This window comes from Schistocerca cancellata, chromosome 4, assembly GCF_023864275.1.
Source record: "Schistocerca cancellata isolate TAMUIC-IGC-003103 chromosome 4, iqSchCanc2.1, whole genome shotgun sequence".
Lineage (NCBI taxonomy): Eukaryota > Metazoa > Arthropoda > Insecta > Orthoptera > Acrididae > Schistocerca > Schistocerca cancellata.
Window position 1 is genome coordinate 870095244 of NC_064629.1, and position 23596 is coordinate 870118839.

The 23596-nt window shown below is 41.6% G+C and overlaps 1 protein-coding gene across 1 annotated transcript in view; it reads left to right on the forward strand.

Annotated features, from left to right (window-relative positions):
- LOC126184482 (uncharacterized) overlaps positions 1-23596 on the forward strand; it is a 1022231-nt gene that overhangs the window by 393852 nt on the left and 604783 nt on the right. The window contains exon 5 of the mRNA XM_049926873.1: positions 10836-10916. Within this exon, the coding sequence (XP_049782830.1) occupies positions 10836-10916 (81 nt within the window). The remainder of the gene's footprint in view (positions 1-10835; positions 10917-23596) is intronic.

A 23596-nucleotide genomic window follows, 5' to 3' on the forward strand; every position in this document is an offset into this window, starting at 1 on the left:
CTACCAGGCACTTTATTGTGAATAGCAGAGTAATCACGTAGATGTAGATGTGGAGGAATCACAGACCCGCTCCATGCTTCTGTCATTCTTCACAGCATAATGACATTGCAGTAGCGTTCGCAATTTTTTTACCGATCATTTCCCCGAAATGTTAATCGTGTGATATGAGAAACAATGTTACTCTTTATTTAAATCCAAAAAGTTGAAGGTAACTGAACAGCAAAACACTAAAATAGAGGTTGCTTTCTTTCATTTTGATTCCGATGTTTTTATGGCAAGTAAATCAGAAAAGTCGTATTTTCATGCACTGCTATTGGTCACTTCACGAGAAACTCTCGTTAGTTCTGCCAGATAAGAGGAACCGCACTCGTTTCATGTGAAAAAATATAACTGTGTCGTAAGTAGCGGAATACAGCAAATGACTCGTGAGCGGATGGATGTAATGGCGGCGCAAGTCATACGTGGAGCTGCCACACTGAGCAGATGGCACGTTTTGGCCTAGTGCCAGGCGGCTGCCAGATGTCCAGCCTGACTTGTGCATTCGCTAATTTCCAGTGGACCGCTCACAGCTTCCAGTTTTTGCCAGCAAAGCAACGTTGCATGCAGTTACGACCATGATTCTCACTGGTTGTTCAGTAATTTACAGCGTGCTTTCCGTAATTCGCGATATTTTGTAAACAGTTTGTGATACCGACAGCAGGCTTTCGAGAACTAATAGGACGGAAGTATGCTACATTTCGTAGACTAGTCAGAATTTCAAGCTTTCGTAATTCAGGAATACACTCACCCTCTGCAAGAGCTGTTCAAAAATGTATCATATTGCACAATTTTATACTCTCTTTCAAATTCTAAAGGTAGCAGGGGTAAAATACAGGGAGCGAAAGGCTATTTACAATTTGTACAGAAACCAGATGGCAGTTATAAGAGTCGAGGGACATGAAAGGGAAGCAGTGGTTGGGAAGGGAGTAAGACAGGGTTGTAGCCTCTCCCCGATGTTATTCAATCTGTATATTGAGCAAGCAGTAAAGGAAACAAAAGAAAAGTTCGAAGTAGGTATTACAATCCATGGAGAAGAAATAAAAACTTTGAGGTTCGCTGATGACATTGTAATTCTGTCAGAGACAGCAAAGGACTTGGAATAGCAGTTGAACGGAATGGATGGTGTCTTGAAGGGAGGATATAAGATGAACATCAACAAAAGCAAAACGAGGATAATGGAATGTAGTCGAATTAAGTCGGGTGATGTTGAGGGTATTAGATTAGGAAATGAGACACTTAAAGCAGTAAAGGAGTTTTGCTATTTGGGGAGCAAAATAACTGATGATGGTCGAAGTAGAGAGGATATAAAATGTAGACTGGCAATGGCAAGGAAAGCGTTTCTGAAGAAGAGATTTTTGTTAACATCGAGTATAGATTTAAGTGTCAGGAAGTCATTTCTGAAAGTATTTGTATGGAGTGTAGCCATGTTTGGAAGTGAAACATGGACGGTAAATAGTTTGGACAAGAAGAGAATAGAAGCTTTCGAAATGTGGCGCTACAGAAGAATGCTGAAGATTAGATGGGTAGATCACATAACCAACGAGGAAGTATTGAATAGGATTGGGGAGAAGAGAAGTTTGTGGCACAACTTGACCAGAAGAAGGGATCTGTTGGTAGGACATGTTCTGAGGCATCAAGGGATCACCAATTTAGTATTGGAGGGCAGCGTGGAGGGTAAAAATCGTAGGGGGAGACCAAGAGATGAATATACTACGCAGATTCAGAAGGATGTAGGTTGCAGTAGGTACTGGGAGATGAAGAAGCTTGCACAGGATAGAGTAGCATGGAGAGCTGCATCAAACCGGTCTCGGGACTGAAAACCACAACAACAACAACAACAACTAGTAGCTCTGGAAATGATAAATAATACTTAACTTCTCTAATATAAATATCACTTCAGTGCATTTCATTAACTAAATCATTTAACCTCTTCAAGGTGCGTTAAAACATTTTACAAATTACCAATAAACACTGAATGCAACACTACTGCACTGTATAGTAACTGGATCTTGTATTGTACAGTACCGTATTAAAGTACTTATGAAAATGCAGAAGTAACGCGGCCCTTTCTAGTAACTTTTACTGTGATACTAGCACTACATGAAAAACAGAGCATTTACGTCCCACGCTGAATGGTGACCATTGGAATTCATACATAAGGTCACTCTGTCGATGAAGGAGGCCCTGCATCGTGCTGCTACTTTGTGAGGGCTGTACAGGTATCAGCAAAGCGTTGCTGCGTGTCCCATGGTGTTGCTGGAACGTTTTGCTAAACAGCATCCTTGACTGCTCCATACAGGAAAAAATTCAGCGCTGTGAGCTCCGGAGAGCGGGCAGGCCAACTAACTGGCCCACCACGTCCAACCCACCTACCAGGGTATTTACGGTCCAGAATTCGTCGTGCTCGTAAGGCATTATGCGCATGACATCTATTTTGCTGATACCACATGACCGTCCTCTGATTCAGAGGTACGGGCTCCATGAGAACAGAAAGAAAGTGCCTTAAAAATCGGTCATATTGACTACCAGTTAGGTTGCTATTTAGAAAGAAAGTCCGTCAGTGTTAGCTCCAATAATTCCGTACCAAACGTTAACGTCCCATGGACGTTGATGCTCTACCAGTCGGAGCCGTCGTGGGTTGTTGTTGGACCAGTAAAGCATATCAGAATGCTACGTGCACTTCTTTTCAAGAAACTAACTTCATGTTGAATTCGTCGTGTGCTGACTTGAGGATTCATAGTTACGGCAGAGAGCACAGCGACCTCAGCAGCTTCGTCGACGATTTCGGGGTCTTGCATTTAAACTTCCCGTTTCACGTACACGAGAAATGAGACGACCAAAAATCTAGGGAGAAGGCGATGGCTTGCCAGGGAATCGTCTCCTGTACAGTAGTTGTGCGTGAACAGAATTTTGTCTGCCTACAGCAAATTACAGTACACGTATATACATTAGAGTACAAGATAGACATAAAAACACAATAATCATAATGTTCTGTAACAGTACTGAACATAAAAGTGCAAGTTATTATTTTATTTCCTGTCAACGTACTTTCTCCGTCGTTCAGCAGCACTTCTACCGTATCGTCGTTCGTGTACATCATACACCTTCGCACAACAAAAACTGCATGGTGTACTAGCGCCTTGCAATTACTAAGTTACTCTGTTGCACGCCTACATTGGTGTGCAGTGTATTGTACGCTAAAGCAACAACAAATGAGGTACACGGGTCGGGGGTGGGGGGTGCGGGTGGAGTACCTGTGTTTACGTCACTCTGAAATCATAAAAAAAACTCACACATCTACTACTGCACTACATTGGTTACGTAATGTGTACAATCAAGGCAATAAACATCACGGTTTCTTCACAGCAAGTGTACTCTTTATCATTTGCAGATCTACGTTTTATTGACAAAATTGGTACACTGTGATACTTTTTCAGTAGTTCTTGGAGAGGGTAAATGTATTCTTGAATGAAATGTACATATTCCGTTTTAAAAATTTAACCCTTTCCAAGTATCTCATACATTTGTGGAGGATACATAAAACGACACCCTCAACAATAACTACCCAACGATGTTAACAAACATTGGTTTAAAGAATATTTCATTTAACGGGTCAGAAAAGTCTTCTGCATGGAAAAACTTTCACTTTACGACTTTCTTGCTTACCGGTTATCACCTGAAGTCCTGACAATTTAAAGATATCAGATGTGTGATTGATTTTTAAACTCACTTGGTTCCGCTTAAGTCTGGAGGACGATCACACGCCAGTTACATTATCCAGTAGAAAGTCGTATTGACTACAAAATAATGTGATATTTGCAAGAAAGATTGCGTACAGTAAAAAAAAAAGATAACGTTCACAATTATCACTGATTTTTATTTTAAAATAAATAAACTTTATGAAACTTTTTAGTTCGTGAACTAGCACAAAAGAACGAATGCTTTACTAAAAATCGCTAAGACCAGCACATGATGTTAGTGTTGGACACTAAGTCCTACTGGGTAACTATCGAAATTTTTATAAGTGCACAGAAATGTTAAAAGTGCCTCGCCTACCTGGCGAAGCCGGCCGTTGTGGCCGAGCGGTTCTAGGCGCTTCAGTCTGGAACCGCGCGACCGCTATGGTTGCAGGTTCGAATCCTGCCTCGGTTATGGATGTGTGTGTGATGTCCTTAGCTTAGTTAGGATTAAGTAGTTCTAAGTTTTAGGGGACTGATGACCTCAGATGTTAAGTCCCATAGCGCTCAGAGCCATTTGAACCATTTATCTGGCGAAAATTAATACAAGTCCAACACTTGCTCCACAGATATAAGTCCAGTACTAGCTAGCAGGCGAATATTTAAAAGTTTAGAACTTGCTCTCGAAATATAAGTCCAACCCAAATTAACGGCGAAAAATTATGCAAGTAGACGGATATGTTGTCAGAAAACCTCGAAGTTTACAGATTTGTAGCTCTAAAACATTAGAAGACCATAAAACTGACGTCCAAAAAATTTCTAACACTTTAAAGCGGCGACCGACACGCTCCTCTCAGAATGAACTGCCCCTTACCATGATGGCAGCAGCTCTTAACAAGGCTTCCCTGTTTTAATGGAAGTTTTCAGATTCACATTTCTTCTACACAAAGCGTACATCTGGCACATCGATCTAGACCAGAATTTTACCACCTTTCCAATGGCGTCCTTCAACTTTTTTTTTTAATATTTAAAGTTTAACCAGTGCGGGAGTCAAAGCCACACCCTGTATGACAGGCAAGATACAACGACGAGCGTTTCAACGATGCGGCCTGGCCGTTGCGGTGCAAGGTCGCAGGCTGTACCGGCAGGTCGCGTTCGGTCTAACCAGGCCTTAAGCTGGCGAAACCAAGTCGTCTCCTTGTAGCGAGCGACGCAATCCTGAGTTCAGCTTGACGCTGCCGCGCTCACCTGTTTGGTGCGCGCCCCACTGCGTCTGTCTTTAGAAGTTTCGGCGTTTGGCTACCTCTGTCTGTCACATTAACTAGACTATTCCTTTTATGCTGTCACTTTTTTCTCTCTTCCATAATCTCATCTAAGTGGCATATCCTCTTCTCTTCTCTGCAGGTCTGTTTTGTCCTGCCTTCACATCATTTTGACATGTTGTTTTTACTCTACACCAGAAGCCTTCTTCTTTACACATTGTATTTCTGACAATTTGCATATGAGTTTTTGTCATCATGGCACGAACTACTAAGAGGTACTAAGTTGATGAACGCTAAATACGTCTGTAGATTTTTTAATTAAACTGAAACGAATAGTGAATAATAAACATTTACGATTTCAACTGTTTGGAATAAATTATTTATTCGCGTATCGGATTTCATTACGTATGGAATTAGCAGAGCACCAAGTGGAGACTTCACAACGAATCATGACGTTTAGAAATAAATATACTGCTAATCAGATTGATGATCTTCAATCTTGTGGACCAAAATTATTTGTAGAGCTGTAGTTCTGTATTTCTACCATGATGCGCCGTAGATACGAGTTCGGTACGTGCTCTTATAAGTCAGTTTTATCTGCCATATCAACATGACTCAGACGTTCTGTTATCACAATATAATGTTCATTCGTGGTTTTAATCCACTGTAAAGCAGCTGCAACAGGAAACTGTCTTGTGCTACGTGGAAGTTTCCTGTTCAGTTCTTTAATTGTGATGGCAGGTTAGAAAAGGTACAAGGAATAAAAGCTGATTTCTTGGCGATGATCTCATGTTTTCCTCCTCCCTTCAAACTGCATAGTCAAAAATACACGTGTAGTTGAATTGCTCGGATGGTTTAACTAGAACATTTCTGCAGAAAACTTCCGAGTGTCTTTTCTCGGAAGGGAACATCATTTGTTATAACAACGGTAGAATAGGCACTCAGCCTTTCATGTTTTAGCCCTCCCCTCTGCGGTACTATTGCCACCGCTGGTTATGCATCCTGAGGTATACACAGTTCCGCTGTCATTGTACCATGACGTTACCAACCTGTCAAGGAGACGACAGGACGGCCATGTACAAGGTAGGATGCGGATATATAAGCAGCACTGATACTTTCTGAGCGGCACTTGGAAACTGACAGTAGACGCTGGACACCATAAATGTAAAAAGTTTTACATATCCCTCATTAATGGAAGTGGCGGTCTCCAGTTCCTTATCCTGCAATGATTGTATAAAGTGACTGTGGCATGCTTCACCGCACCCTAAATACGACGAGAAAAGTTTGAAATATTGATAGTTTACACTATACAAAGATTCTGAGGGGAGTTTACAGAAAGCGTTGAGCACTTGAGATTTCGAAAGACTTTTACTTATAAGCAATTGTAGTTAAAGAAGGGATTTTTCGTAAGTGGCTGTTGTATGGGAAGCTTTCAAATTTTACAAATCCCTCTACAAGTCACAGAAGTCAACCACACCAAGAATTTATTGGGTGAACTTGACAGAGGTCTTTGGAAAAATACAGGGGCCTTAGAAAAATTTGCATAACTGTTCAGGCGCCCCGTAGGAAATATTTCTTGGAAAAACGAAGACTATTGGCCGGTATACGAAAAACAGTTTTGTGCGCTCTTCGTCAGTAGAAAATAAACGAATTGTATGACGATGAGTCATGGATGCAAATAGGTGCAAATTATTTTTAGACACTTACGAAACTGAAGAAAACTAAGTAAAAGTTGTTGGGAAGACACAAAGTTTCATCCATTTGTATGACAGATGGCGTCGTATTAATGGTACAGGTAATCGATGTTTTTTTTTTTTCCTTTGAATGTTTGTATCAAACACACAGACAGTTAATAACGAAGATAAAACGTTCCAGAAGTAATGCCAGATTAGATGTGTAAAACCGTTCAACGTATGACGAAAGGAAAGACGCTGTGAGATGGCAGTGTGTCAATAGAGATGGTTAAAACTAAGCGACACGCAATAGAAAGGCCGGTATGGTCACATGGAAGAGGCGTTCTTAACTGTTCCCTAGATAATTTTAATTGCGTCTATCACAGTATCACGTTCACGATGGAGGTTGAAAGGAATGGAAAGCTTCCGTTTCTGGATGTCTTGGTTTATAGAAAGGACGATATGCCACTGGCTCACAATGTTCATTGAAAGCCCACTTCATCAGACCATTACCTGCATGCATGGAGTTGTCAACCATCGCTCCAATGTACAGGGGCCTGCGGATCGTTTTAAAGTTGGCTTCAAGCAGAATGGCTGTACTGACAAACGAATACGTCCTGCTTTCCGTTTGGACTTTCGCGGGAACCATTAGAAGATACATGTAAATCGGTGGCTTTCCTATCTTTTGCTGGCAGCATATTTTCAAAAATAGAAAGAATTTTAAGAATATATGCGATCAAAAGCGATTTTCGTCCGCCAGCTCGGATTAGTGTTCCTCGGCTCAGTAAAGGATGGCTTGGGATTGAGGAAATCCCGTGTGTACAAAATCCTGTCATTGTGGAAAAGCTTATGTTGGTCAAACAATTCGTACCATGTATTGAGTACAGCGCCGCACACGTTTGTTTCAATCTCAAAAATCTGCAATGTCAGTGCACTGTCTTACCGAGGGAAATAAAATCTTATATGAAGAGAGACAAATGCGTATCGCCATTGGGGTTGTGTTTCAAAAGAATTCATTGAAATTCGACTATCTGACAATGTTATAAACAGAGGCAGGGATGAGTAAGATTTTGAATCCTGTTTTACCAGACATTAAAAAACATAGGTCTTCGATTCAGCCGTCAGAATAGTTTTTGAAAGAGATCTATCGAGTTCGTCAGCTTCCACCACTGGAGCGCTACATGTTCACTTGCGCTAGAGGACAGTTACGACGATTTCTTGGCTTTCCGGGGCGTATAAAGAAGCAACCGCTCGCAGTCTGAATTAGTTCTGGAGAGATGGTACACCAGTTTACTTACCTGAAAATGGCAGCCAGGTGGACTACGGAAAAATTGTGTGAAGCTGACTTCATGTTCCGGTTGCAGACCCGAAAAGAATATTATCGGTTATTACTCCGGAAAAGCCTTTGTAGTCATAGAATCAAGACTTCTTTGAAGTGGTCAGCATTTGCATCATCTGAGTAGGGAAGTCGGTGAAAGGAACCAATTATTAATTTATTCGGATTGTCAAGTATAACCTGTACCGATATTAATTCACAGGACCTATGTACTTTTTTCGCCACAAGACAGACAACTTCTAACAGCAACAAACACGCCAACACCAACTTTATTTAATCTATCCTTTCTGGACAACGTCAGGTCCTTTATAAAAATTTCGGTTAAACTTATCTCCGGCTTTAGCCAGCTTTGAGTACCTTTAACGAGTGCTCTCCACGCTATTCCATCCGTGTGTCTTGATTTCTGTATAACTATTGCAACCTACATCATTTTGAACCTGCTTATTGCATCCAAGCCATGGCCTCCCTCCACAATTTTTACATCTCAAAATTCCCTCCATTGCAAAACTGGCGATCTCTTGACGCCTCAGAATATTTCCGATCAACAGATCGCTGCAAAGAATGACTTTCCCCTCAGAAAATTTCCTCTTTGAAAGTCCCTGGCAGATCCTGCCGAACCGGGACTTCTGCCTTCCGCACGGGGTTATCGAACCACGACTGACGACAGACTTCACAGTTTACTTCCGGCAGTGCCTCTTCTCCTACATACTGAATCTCACTGATGTTCTCACGCATATCTTGTAGGCCTAGCACTCCTGAGAGAAGGGATATTATAAATAATTGGCTTAGCCACAGCCTATGGGAAGGTTTCCACAATTAAATATAATTCTGCAGCGGAGTACGTAATGATTTGGAACTTCTTGGCAGTTTATAACTGTGTGCTGTACAGGCACTCGAACCTGGGACCTTTGGCCTTTCGCGAGCAAGTGCTCTGCAAATTGAGCTATCCGAGCACGGCGAACTACGAAGGCGAAGTAGAAGGCACGTACCAGATACATTGAGTAGTAAAGATGAACTGAAGTTATTTTTTTCTTACATAAGGAAGTTCCACAGTGATGAGACCACCACGGAAAAAAATCTAGCGGTAGGCGACGATAGTGTGCCCTTACTGGCGCTGCACAGCGTCCAGTGACAAACGAATACTTGTGTGTCAAATTTTTAAAAATACATAGTCATGTAACCAGAAAGATCCAAATGACACTATAAAGTACATACATAATTAATTTGTGCCTTATAAGCGCCAATATAGCAGACATAAAGATCATGGGACGATTTTATAAAAGTAAAATAAGAAAAATTTTGAAAGCTCTACGGGCATTTACAGTGTCCTCGTTCCACAATGACAAAAGTTGTTACTAATGATCCAGGCAACAGCATAAGAAAATAAATACAGAATTACTGTTGGTCAATGAGCGCTAGTGTAGCAGGTGTAAACCTCGAATGACTTTTTAAAATGTACAGGCATATACAAAATAATCATTTACATATGACATTATAAAAAAAGTGTGGCACTGAATTACTAAAACTGAAATTTAATTATTACACCTCTTTTGGTGTCCTAATAGTGTTCTGCATAGAGACTAACAGAATAATGTATAAAAATCACTAAAATAAAGTTGTACGCCAGATAATCGGAGGGACATGGCATCTAGGAATATGCAGAAGTAGTCAAATTTAAAACAAATTGGAACAAGAACAAAGCAAACCCCAGGCTTCTGGTTCTTGCCTATCTCCCCCTCCAGAGAATTACGCTAAATCAACCCAAGTTTTTTCTGGCTTAGAAAGTCAGTTTGTGCCATTGCCGTTTTAAATGCGTGTGCAATAGGGCTGTGGTGTACTAAAAATTACGTAGCCAATATGTTGTTGAAAATATCAAAAAAACCATTGGCGATTGAGGAGCAGCTTTTCATTTAGTACTGTAATCGGATTATATGATTGATGCTTATAGATATCTATCTATTCCAGAATATCCAGTTTACGCCCTTTAAGTTTATCATGGAGGATATTCATTCCTCTTTCAATCGGAAGCATGGGATGCCCTACTTTTAGCAGATGGCGACCAGAGCCGTATTATTTTTGAATGTATGTTCCCTGAATCTGGTAGCAAAATCTCTACCGGTTTGTCTTTAATAAATACAATCACAAGATGCGCATCTAATCTTTTACACCCAGGCTTCTGGTTCTTGCCTATCTCCCCATCCGTGGAATTACGCAAAATCAACCCAAGTTTTTCCGGCTTCGAAAGTCAATTTGTGCCATTGCCTTTTTAAATGTGTGTGCAATTTCTTCGAATGCGGGTCTGAAAAGGTATTGGAGGCATATTTAGCATTTCGCTTCCTAATACAGGACGAGACATTTGCTTCCTAAAAGCTTGCCAATATAATGCATAAATTTTTCAGAGTAATCGTTAGCTAAACAAACTTGCAATATTGTATCTATTTCTGTGTTCGCATTCTCACTACTAAGGTATAGTCTAGATTGTCTGTTAAACACTGACAGGAAATATGAACGTTTATGTGCGGACGGGTGACAAGAGTCATCACTAATTTGTAGGTTTGTGAAAAATGTCTAAAATAAGCCTTGACCTTTCCCTCGTAAATTCTAAATGAATACAGTTAAGTCTTTATCTAACTGTACCGTGAACAGGATTTTACTGTTTATTTGGTCCAGAGCATGCGCAAAATGAGTAGGTAGGACATTCGAATGAACATCTGTGCTCATATGTGCATGTAATAACGATGTGGACTGAGTTTGTTGAATTGATACGTACCTTAATTCGTTTTTGTGTTGCTAATACACAAATAATATGGAAGGATGGGCTTCTGACACCATCTCCTTGTGATTACAGGAGCTGGAAGATGTGTATAGCGACCTCTGCACCACGCTGGCGGACTCCGTGCTGCAAGGAGCAGAGATCATCAGCTCACGGGTGAGTACGCCGCCACTTGCTGTTTATTGCTTGTCAACCAACTTCGGATCTGAGGCTCATATCTGCAACTACATTATGTCGCCAAAAGACTCCGAGCATCCAATGACAATCGCTGCCAAGAGGCCGCCAATGTTCTCTTAACTAATATTGTATAGATCCTCATTTTTTGCTGTTACAAAACTTATATTTCGGTAAAGATCTCTCTGTTCAGTTCTGCTAGAATTAAGACGGAATTTGATTTCATTCTTCCTCTAATGCTATAAATTAGTGGTGCTGTTTTTATATAAACTGATTTAGAACACAAACAATGCTCCAGTAGATCCCTATATCACGCATAAATTTTTCAGAGTAATCGTTAGCCAATCCAACTTGACTCTCGGTAGAAATGTTCACATGCTTATAAAAAATGATCCACGTCGCGTGAGACACGTGCTGCTAAGTAAAATGCATTCGCAAACAGTTGCGTCCAGTCTGCCATCGACCAAAATTTATGGTCCTGTAAAATGAAGAAAACCGGCCCCACAGCATCACACGACCGCTAATTTCGCGGTAGCGCACTGTGATAAAGACTGCTCGCAGTTCCAGACGTATATATTTAGGAAACTGCTGGACTTTTCGCCGATCATGTTCACTGATTAGCCAAAACGTTATGATCAATGCCCACCGCGACGTTGGATGCCGCTTGGTGGCGTTGTGGAAACGTAGCGCGGTAACAAAAGTATGCAGGGTGTTACAAAAAGGTACGGCCAAACTTTCAGGAAACATTCCTCACACACAAAGAAAGAAAGTATGTTATGTGGAGATGTTTCCGGAAACGCTTACTTTCCATGTTAGAGCTCATTTTATTACTTCTCTTCAAATGACATTAATGATGGAATGGAAACACACAGCAACAGAACGTACCAGCGTGACTTCAAACACTTTGTTACAGGAAATGTTCAAAATGTCCTCCGTTAGCGAGGATACATGCATCCACCCTCCGTCGCATGGAATCCCTGATGCGCTGATGCAGCCCTGGAGAATGGCGTATTGTATCACAGCCGTCCACAATACGAGTCTCTACATTTGGTACCGGAGTTGCGTAGACAAGAGCTTTCAAATGCCCCCATAAATGAAAGTCAAGGGGGTTGAGGTCAGGAGAGCGTGGAGGTCATGGAATTGGTCCGCCTCTACCAGTCCATCGGTCACCGAATCTGTTGTTGAGAAGCGTACGAACACTTCGACTGAAATGTGCAGGAGCTCCATCGTGCATGAACCACATATTGTGTCGTACTTGTAAAGGCACATGTTCTAGTAGCACAGGTAGAGTATCCCGTATGAAATCATGGTAACGTGCTCCATAGGTGGAAGAACTAAAATGAGCTATAACATGGAAATTAAGCGTTTCCAGACACACGTCCACATAACATCTTTTCTTTATTTGTGTGTGAGGAATGTTTCCTGAAAGTTTGGCCGTACCTTTTTGTAACACCCTGTATAGGCGGAGCAGACACGGACGGAGTATCACCCTAGGGAAGATATGGGCTGCAAACTGTCAAATCCATTGAGATAAGCGGCTTTAACAAATGTCAAATTATTATTACGCAGAGCCTATGAACGAGTATCTCTAAAATGGCGTATCTGGTCGAATGTCACGTGCTACTGTAGTGAGCACGTACGGAAAGAGGTAGGACAGTGTAACTACGACTAGGGGCTAGGCAGCTGAACGTCCACGACTCTTCACAGAACGTGTGGTTTGGAAGGTTGCCTGCCCTGTAAAGCAGGACAGATGGTGATCTGTGGCATCTCTGCAGTGTTGGTGCACGCAAAAGTGTTTCGGAGCACACTGCTCATCGTACATTGTTCAGAACGCCTACATGTTTGCGTGCTGAGAAGGTTCTGCGAGATGAACGACTGCTCGAAACGTGGAGCGCGCCACGGTCTCAGGGTGGTGGGAGCAGTGTTATGCTATGGGACCTGTGATAGCAACCGAAGACACTCTGTCAGCTGCGAACCATCTTTATCACTTGATGCTTGATGTCTTTGCTTACGGTCATGTCGTCTTTCAGCAGCCTAATTATCGGTGTCTCGAAGCCAGAACCGTGCTACAGTGGTTTCAGGAGCATTATGGCGAACTCCCGTTGACGTCTCGGCGACTAAATTCACCTGATGTAAATCCTATGGAACCCATCTGCGTGCCATCACCAAGTACGCAAATCGGTGGCCCGTTAATTATGCGAATAATATGACCTATGCGTAGACGTGTAATGCCATATACCTCCACAGACCTATCACCAACTGACGGATTCCTGATGCGCAGAATCAGTGCTGTATTTAGTTCCAAAAACGGACGAACAAGCTACTGAGCAGGTTGTCACAATGTTTTGGCTCATAAAATTCAAATGGCTCTGAGCACTATGGGACTTAACTGCTGTGGTCATCAGTCCCCTAGAACTTAGAACTACTTAAACCTAACTAACCTAAGGACATCACACACATCCATGCCCGAGGCAGGATTCGAACCTGCGACCATAGCGGTCGCGCGGTTCCAGACTGTAGTGCCTAGAACCGCTCGGCCACTCCGGCCGGCCAACTACGACAGATTCATCTGGTATCGTCAGATCGCTCTTCTTAAGCTCAGTCAATTCCCCATTCGCTCAGAATCCGACAATAAATTGTACTCGTCCTTGTGAAATTTATTTAATGGCCTTCAATACTAAACTTCCGTTGACCAGCGAGAATACTGCCACATATTAAACATTTCGAATTTTCACGTTTTTGCACAAAGAAAACATGATTCTCCCATTACTTTTTAAAAGATAGCAAATCTCCACTTCTCCGTTTCTTGAAATACAACGTTCACTACATAGTGCTCGCTTCGCATCAACGTCCGCAGCTTAGCCTGGCACTACACTGCCGCAACCTGCCGGCTGTCGCCACAGCCCCGGTCGACGCCTGCACGCGAGCAGCACACGTGCAGCGCTGTGCGCTCATGAGCCGCGTGCAACGTTTGCCCGCCCCTGGTCTATAGGGAAATTCCGGTTTCGTACTTCTGCACCTCTAGTACTATGAAACGTCCTTCAGACATGCATGCATGTGTTTTTCTGTATGCAGCGTAACTGACGGCGCGCAAATACCTTGATTTTATTCTTCCACTATTTGAAAATGAGAGCACTTTTCGACTCCCAACAAACCTTAAACATAATTTCAAACCATTATAAACCTCTTTCTTGCTGACAACCTCTACAGAAGTATGAAAGGAAAACAGACATCGCTTACTACATTCCGCAGTTCATGCAGTACCATTTCAGCAGCAGACATGACGATTTAATTTATTACTTCTTGACTACTGGCTCTATTCGTAACATAGTTTGCAGACACTATCCACATATACTACTGAATCCATCTGCAAAATTACACCATTGCATGACACACAGTTCACGTGATATGACGTCATAAACTTTTGATGAGTGAAAAACTAGCTTTTGCTGAAAATGGAGGTCACATTACCCAGAGTATATTCGTCCAGTATTTCATAATGAGAGGACTTAGCTATTTCCGACCAGCTTTAAGCGTAATTTCAAACGTTTCCTAAGCTTTTCTCGCTTACACGCTTAACGTTAAATATTTAACACATTAACTCATTTGTAAAGTGATCAGAGTCTGAAGCTGTTCTATACACGGGAGTTGGATTCTTTAAGCAATCGGAAGTTTACTGATTGTAACTCTAATCATTTACATACCCGTCGATGATGTGTAGATGTACGAAGTTACATAGACATCTGACCATGTCTTCTGTGCCCTCCACTTTTCTTGTCAGGCAGTGTATATTCCTTTTGTGGAAAATTTTAAGACAGATACCGTGTGTTCAATTTTTGTTACTATTAGTTACAGTACTTACACTTGCACGAGTGAATGTGAACGGAAACGAGAAGGAGTAGGTTTTTAACTGAGCTGGTAGCTTAGGCATTTTGAAGTTTTACACGTTTTAACCAGTTTCGTCGCTGACAACTGAGATCTGCGATTTTCTCTCGTCATGTCTCTCACCTAACTGATTTAACATTTTATGGAGCATTGTTTTCAAGTTTTCAGGACGACAACAATAATAGCCCAGCGGTATGTGCAAGTTATAAGACTGCGCTTAATATAGCGAGAGCTGGAAAACCATTTGCTGAATTAATAAGTCTCGGTTAAGAGCAAACATCAGTGATGAAAATTTACGTAACTGTTTGTGTTTTTCTGTATGTAGAAATTTTGTTCCAGATATTAAACGTATTGTAAACTCCACCTGTGATAATTACATAAAACGTATCGTAGGTAATAGGTACTCTTTCAAACCATGATTTCTTTCAAGCACTCCTACTAACCTTATTCATTCACTCAATAAAGCAAGCTAGGAAACAAAACGCATTACAGAGGAAGGCGCGGACAGAAGGTATGGTGGGGATGGGAGATAAGCGGGTGGCTAGCTTGCCCCTGTGTGCACGCGGAACACCTGTTAACTGCACGCGTGCAAGTGCACCGCACATGTGCAGGATTCTTGCCCGCCCCTGCTATAGACGGTGCTAGCCGTCAGTGTAGGGCCCGTGAGACCGCATCTGCAGCGCCATCTGCTTCCTGTAACGGCTGACACTCAGTAACCCAAGTTCCATACCTCAGTATCTGTTTCTAACCCGTAAACATGTCGAGTTTTGTGCCTAGGAACTGCGATTTGCGGACAGCATTGATTTTCTATTATCATTTGAAGAAAACTGCTGCATAATCCCATCGAATGCTTGTCGAAGCTTTCGGCGAACATGTTCTTGAAAAGCACAATATTTCTGCTGATTTTGACACGAGAAACGACGAGTGCGGGAAACACCCGAAAAAGCTCGAAGACAACGAATTGCAGGCCTTATTGGATGAAGATGATACTCCGACTCAATAGGAATTCGTGTAACAATTGAGTGTGACGCAGAAAGCCGTCTCTCTTCGGTTGAAAGCTTTGGGAAAGTTGCAGAAAATGGGTTCCGCATGAACTGAGTGAAAGAGAGCAAGCAATTCGAAAGAGAACTTGTGAAATGTTGCTCGCCAGATACAAAAGAAAGTCGTTTCTCCATCGAATAGTGACAGGTGATGAAAAATGGATATAATTTGAAAATCCTAAGCGTCGTAAATCATGGGTGAATCCAGGCAAACCATCGACATCCACTGCAAGAGCGAATCGCTTTGTAAAGAAGACAATGCTCTGCTTTTGGTGGAATTGCCAGGGTATCATCTATTGTGCGCTGCTAAGACCTGCTGAAACCGTTAACACTGATCGCTACCAACAGCAAATGATCGAGCATTACGGGGAAAATGACCGGAATATAGAAAAATGCCACAGAAAGTCATATTGCTCCATGATAACATCCCATCACACACAGCAAAAAGTGTTAGGGAAACGATCGAGGCGTTCAGTTAGGAAATACGCAGTTTATTCTCCAGACTTGGCTCCGTCCGATTATCATCTGTTAGCATCCACTGGGACATGCTGTCGCTGAACAACGCTTCAGGTCGTATGAAAATGTACGAAAATGGCTTGTTGACTGGTTCGCTTCGAAAGAAGAACTGTTTTTTGCCGTGGCATCCATAGCCTGCCGGAGAGGTAGGAGAAATGTATAAATAGCAATGGAGATTATTCTGAACAAAATATTGCCTATCAATTTGAAACAACAGACGTGTAATTAGACTAAAAACAGCCGACCAGTTGCAATGGATAAAGTAATCTTTACCTAGGTTTCGACAGATTTAAATCTGTCTTCTTCAGAAGGCGGCAGTATTACATTAATATGGAATGATATGTCATTGTCGTTTTTACAAATATCTGCATAGATCCATTAGTCCAAAATAAAATATAGCCCTGAGAACCCTATTTTCAGGGCTATATTTTATTTTGGACTAATGGATCTATGCAGATATTTGTAAAAACGACAATGACATATCATTCCATATTAATGTAATACTGCCGCCTTCTGAAGAAGACAGGTTTAAATCTGTCGAAACTAGGTAAAGATTACTTTATCCATTGCAACTGGTCGGCTGTTTTTAGTCTTATTACGTGGAACCGTTGCTGTTGCGCAGCTATGTTTAAAAAAAAAAAAAGACGTGTAATTATTGCAACCAAATTAATGGTTTCATACTTCTACACCAGGTATATAGTCATTGTACATACAGACACCGTAAATTATGTTACATTTCTAGACAGGCCGCGAATAGCAATAAAAGCCATTCTCCATGCGGGAATCACAGCAGTTGTGCGAGTACAGGAGGTGGACACGGCGTCATATGGAGGTTTGAGTCGGTCCAGGAGGCGTGCACGGATAAAAAATGGCTCTGAGCGCTATTTGCGGGTGCGGGTAGTCCGCGAGATGAATCAAACCTCCGTTTGAGGTCAAAGTTCCCTAATTTTTATCGGTGTTGTTTCGGGACCTGGACGTGCGAGGAGGTGGCGTATTGCCTGAGACTTCTTGCGATGCATGCTCTTGGAATTTTTACAGTAAATCTCTCTGTGGTGCACATAGCCCGTCATTAGCGCCTTCCATGGGAGACTGGTGGGCGCCGCGCTCTCATGCTAACTAAAAGAGTGCTTGAAGAAACACTCCTCTCTTCTTCGGATCTTCGCTAACTCCTCGATTAATTAAACATGGTAAGGATAACAGACTGATGAACGAAATTCGAGAACTGATCGCACGAAAGTTTCGCACGCTATATCATTTGGGGGTGATTTCAGGGTTCTTGCAATAGATTTGGGTCAGGCATTTGCTTTTCCTACTGTTACTTATATGTGACTGATCCACCTGAGGTCGCATACTGCTAGAGGTGTTACAGATATTCGTGTTTCCGGCGATTGATCACCACCCGAACAGCTATGAGCTTTCCTCCTTTTTATGTGCTAAACATTTTACGTTTTAATGTTTATGGTCAACTGACAATCCCTCCATCGAGCTTCGATCCTGTGCAGATCTTCCTGCTTTTCCCTAAAATTTTCTGGCGTTGCGACTTTTCGGATTTATTCTACAGCTACATACATGCTCCACACTGTGGCAGAGGTTGCCCCGTACAACTACTAGTCATTTCCTTTCCTGTTCCACACTGAAATAGAGTGAGGGAAAAACCACTGCCTATATGTCTCCGTATGAGCTCTAATTTCTCGTATCTTTTCTCCATGGTCCTTATGCGTTCCTCGGAAAGAACGTCCCTTTCCCTCCAGGGATTCCCATTTGCGTTCCTGAAGTATCTCCGTAACACATGCGTGTTTTTCGAACCCACCGGTAACAAATTTAGCAGCCCGCCTATGAATTTCTTCGATGTCTTCCTTTAATCCGACCGGGAACGAGTCCCAAACGCTCGAGCAGTACTCATGAATAGGTCGCACTAGTGTTCTACGTGAGGTCTCCTTTACAGATAAATCGCACAGTCCTAAAATTCTCCCAATAACTCGAAGTCGACTATTCACCTACCCTACAATAATCCTTACATGCTCTTTACATTTCATATCGCTTTGCAGCGTTACACGTAGATATTTAATCAACGTGTCTATGTCATGCAGGATACTACTACTGCTATATTCTAATATTACAGGTTTGTTTCTCCTACTCATCTGCATTAAATCATATGTTTCTACATTTAGAGCTAGCAGCCATTCATAGCACCAACTAGAAATTTTATGTAATTCATCTTGAATCCTCCTACAGTCACTCAACGATAACACCTTCCCATACACCACAGTATCATCAGCCGCGCGGAGTGGCCGCGTGGTTTAAGGCGTCATGTCACGGATTATGCGACCTCTCCCGCCGGAGTATCGAGTCCTAACTCGGGCATGGGTGTGTGTGTGTGTTGTTCTTTGCATAAGTTAGTTTAAGTAGTGCGTACGTCTAGTGACCGATGACCTCAGCAGTATGGTCCCTTGGGAACTCGCATACATTTGAACAACATCATCAGCAAACAGTCACACCATGCTGTTCACCCTGTCCGCCAAATCATTTACGTATACAGAAAATGATAGCGGTCCTATCACATTTCCCTAATGCGTTCCTGACGATACGGTTGTGTCTGCCAAACACTCGCCATCAAGGCGAACGTATTGGGTTCTGCTGCTTTCGCTGAAAATCACATTAGTCCTGGACGCAGCTGCACATTTCGTCAGTTACAGTTTGTCAGGCATTAATTTGTTTTTTACCCAGACTCAGGAGTTTACCATCAGCAGGTTGCTACTACGTCTGTATAAAAGATAATTTGCTTCACCGAACCTCTTCCCCTTAATGTAAAACACAGGCAAGTGACTAGCTCTTCTCGCCCATTAGGCCCGCAATATAAAACTAAATATTTCAGTTTACTGCCTCGTAACGCAGAGAGTCGAGACACAACGCACCGTTTATTAGCTGTATCCTGATCCATGAAACGCTTTCACACAGCTGGGAGTTGTGCAACTTTGCTACTAGAATAAAATCCCTGTGTTCGTTTCTCGTTGTTGCTCATGCTATCGAGGCTTTCGCGTCCTGACGTTAAATGTTGAAGCCGTCGCAATAACTCAGAGGCGTTGTACAATACGAGCAGAAGTTTTTACAGGCCTTCATCAAGCTTTGTTTTTTTCCTCACACTGGCAAACCCACAGCATTGTTCCATTTATGTTTTTAGCGCTTTGTTTCATCGTACGTTTTTATTGTCAGTTCTTGGAGCTGTGGCTGTTCTATGCCGTTTCTGGGAAATTACAAGGATTACTGAACTGAAAACTTCCAAAAAGTGCCAGTGAGACTTGTTAGACTGTGTGGCCATAAAACACATGAAATGAGACGGAAGAAACAGCTACCACTCCGGTGTGACTGTAACACAAATTACGTCTCTCTCTCTCTCTCTCTCTCTCTCACACACACACACACACACAGAACACTCTGGTGCTTCTTCTTTGATTCATTATTGTAGAATGTCTCTTTAACTTTCAGTGTTGTTATGTTTTGCTTTTTTCTTCATATTATTAATTGATCGATATGAGCCAGATCTTACAATTATTAATTACTCTTTCTTTTATAATTAAGTTCATAATGAGATCATTAGGTATTAGCTACTTCAACTTCGCCTAACTCACTATGGTGTGGAAAAGATGTCATTAACATAGTTGACAAGTATACTTGAAAAAAGAGACAGCATTGGTCGTATATTTTTTACTATCGCAAAATCGATTTTCTGTCACTGAGTGACCATCTTCAGTGCTATATCGTATAACTTAAATTAGGATGCACTGTTGTCACTAAGCTTACGGCAATCACCAATTGCCGTAAGCTTAGTGACAACAGTGCATCCTAATTTAAGTTATACAATATAGCACTGAAGATGGTCACTCAGTGACAGAAAATCGATTTTGCGATAGTAAAAAATATACGACCAATGCTGTCTCTTTTTTCAAGTATACCTGTTATCTGGTCGTAGTGCACAAGACAACATGGAGTCGCCAACCAATAGTTGACAAGCATGTAAGTTTTCATACATGCTTTAATTATGTATAAATTACACAGAAAATCCTTAAATAATAATAAATTTACTGCAGCCAAGTAGCCATACAAGTTCAAAGTACAATGATAATAATGTACGAAATTAAAAAAAAATTACATATAGTGATTCGCACAGTCACTTATTGAGTGTGTCCTTTTGGTACAGAGTCTTACATGGTAACGTTTGCGTATTTGATGACACCGTTTACATTCACACGTTGCGTTTGGCTCATGATACGACATGTTGTTGCAAATAAGGTGGTGGAAACCGTGGACTGCCATTCTGGTGATAATATGTTTCATTTCGAAGTTTTTCTTTGTCCATGTTTGGTCAATCATGACGCCTGCGCTATAAAATTCTGGAGGTATGTCTTCCCTTTTCTCCTTCAGTGTTTTTAGTATACTTCCCAAAGCACTGGGTAGCATCAGGTTTGTCCGTAGGTCTTCAGTGAAGAAGGGCTCCCTCGCCAGCAAGAATACAAATGTGGATCGAGTTATTTTCGACACTCCTATTGCTTTCTTTGTATAGGTCACCTTTACTCTTTCTAGCGTCGTTAGGTTTTTCACTGTAAGATGTGGTCCGATAATCTCAATGTCAGTATTGGGAAGAATTTGGCTCTAAACAGTGGAAATGCTGTCTCTAGGCTGAGGGATCTACTGTATTCTATTCCATGCATTGCCATTATTGCTTGCATTGCCTTCACTGTTACACGTTTTGTGAAACGTTTTGCCGTTGTTTGTATTGTGACCCCTAGGTACTTGAAGTCTGGTACGATTTTCAGTTTTCTCTCCCCTACGAAGATCTCAGCTAATTCACGTGCTCTTCCTCCATTTAAGGGTACCATCATTTCTGTTTTTTCCACATTTATTTCGAAGCCGTGCTCGACACAGCAATCTTCCGTGTCGTTTATTGCTCCTTGTAACTTTACAATTTCCTTTGCGCCTCTTACAATATCGTCTGCAATATCGTATGAGATTACACCCTCCCTTTGGGGCATTCTTACAATTTCTTCCGGTGCAAGGATAAATAACAGAACTGAAGTATTCCATTTGATTGGAATATCGGCTCCGACAGAGAGAGGTTGCCCGAGATCCTTATTTCGTTGCATCGCAGTATTGCGCTTATTATTCCTGTCAATATATTGCTTTCACTTAGGGTTTCCTCTAGTTTCTGGACGCTAATTTTCTGCCGGCCGTAGTGGCCGAGCGGTTCTAGGCGCTACAGTCTAGAACCGCGTGACCGCTACGGTCGCAGGTTCGAATCCTGCCTCGGGCATGGATGTGTATGGTGTCCTTAGGTTAGTTAGGTTTAAGTAGTTCTAAGTTCTAGGGGACTGATGACCTCAGAAGTTGAGTCCCATAGTGCTCAGAGCCATTTGAACCATTTGAACTAATTTCCTCTTTATAAAGTCAAAGACTTTTGTGAAGTGTATAAATACCACATAAAACTTTTCTCTGTGTTCACGCGCTTCCATACGCTCTTTAGCAGGAGTTCTATTGCAATCAGAGTTGATCTTCCTTTTCCGAATTGCATTTGGCATTTGAGAAGTTGTTCGTCGATTGTTTGCCTTGTTCTTTCTGTTGTTATTTTTGTGAACACTTTGAAAGGTAAGTTTTCTAGGGTTACGCCTCTGTATTTGATAGAGTCCTTGGGGGGTCTCCTTTCCCGTTTATATAGTACTTTTACTATTGACTATATCCACTGTTCTGGAATGGAGGCTTTTTGTAGAATTTTGTCCACATCGGCGTTAGTATTTGGGCAGTATCTTTTAAATATTCGCTATAAAGTCTGTCAGGGTCTGCTGTTATGGCATGTTTGACCTCTTCTGTGGCCAATGAGACCCATTCCATAGTTGTTTGTGGCATTGTGTCCTGTCTGCCCTCTGATCTCTCTTTTAGTCTTCCTTGTTCAGTATGTTGTCGAAGTGCGTCTCCCATGTTTTTATATGATGTAATGTGTTTCAGCTCGTTTTCTGGGGCTTAGCGCAATATATTGATCTTTTGAGACATCCACCACTAGTTTCTTTCCTTCTCTTGCCGAGAATGTTCCGTTCTTTTATTGTTTTCTTGTAGATATTTCGTTTTTAGGCGCAAGTCCTGAGGAGTGTACGATTCTCTGCACACCGTTTTAGTTGATGTAGGTTTTCTAGTACATCTTTTCTTTAGACTGTAACGCACTGTGTCGAACCATTTTTTTCTCTTCCTGTTTATAATTACTTGGGATTGGCGTCTTGTCTTATTAGTTCTCCTATCGCTTCTGTTGTTCCCTCTAATTGCGAATTGTCTATTAGCATTTCAATTTGTTTTATGTCTTCTGATTATGCTTCCGCGTTTCCCATGTCTATTGTTCTCGAAAGTGCTTCTTTGTCTTTTTCTTACGTTTTTCGCCATGCTCCTTGGATATTTATTTCCAGAGGAAAATGTTTCCGAAGTGGTGTGTAGTCTGTAGTCCACAGAGGTGATATAATTCCCCTTATGAATGCAATGTCTATTGTGCCTTTGCCGTCGTGGGAAATAAATGTAGCTATGTTGGGATTGTTTAGTAGAATTAAGCCCTCTTCCTGCAACTTTTCCACTACTATTATTTCCACTTTATAGTTTTGTACATCCATACCGCAGTTTAAGTCTATGTCAATAATTGATGGTTTATTATGTGTACCCTGAGTGATCAGCTGGCCTATTTCATTTATTATATCAATGGCTGTTTTGTCCGGTTGGAAGTATACAGATATTAATCTAATGTGTTTCGTTTCCGTCAGGAGTGTATGTTCCTGTTTGATAGTTGCAGTTATTGGTGTTAATTCTGGTTTTATGAAGACAGTTATTTCTCCACTGGGTCTTCCTCTGTCGCCTTGTTTTGCATGGCGATGAGTGCAGTAAAATTCTGAGTGTTGACAGTTTTTGGTTAAAAATGTTTCTGTTAGGAATGCTGTGTCATATAGAAAATCTCTTGGGGCTATGTTCATTGCACTTTTTAGACCTTCTATATTCGACAGGAGGATATTTAAGATTCCTACACCCCTCAGTTTTCTATTAAAAAAAAAAAAAGGAAAAACGAAAGCGTCTGATAGTGTTGCCTGCTGGCCAGAATTTCACGTTTTCTTTGATTCCTTTGTTATAGAGGGATTGTCTTATGGAATCCGGTGTTGTCTCAGATTTCAGACATACCATATAGAGCCACGTCCTGTT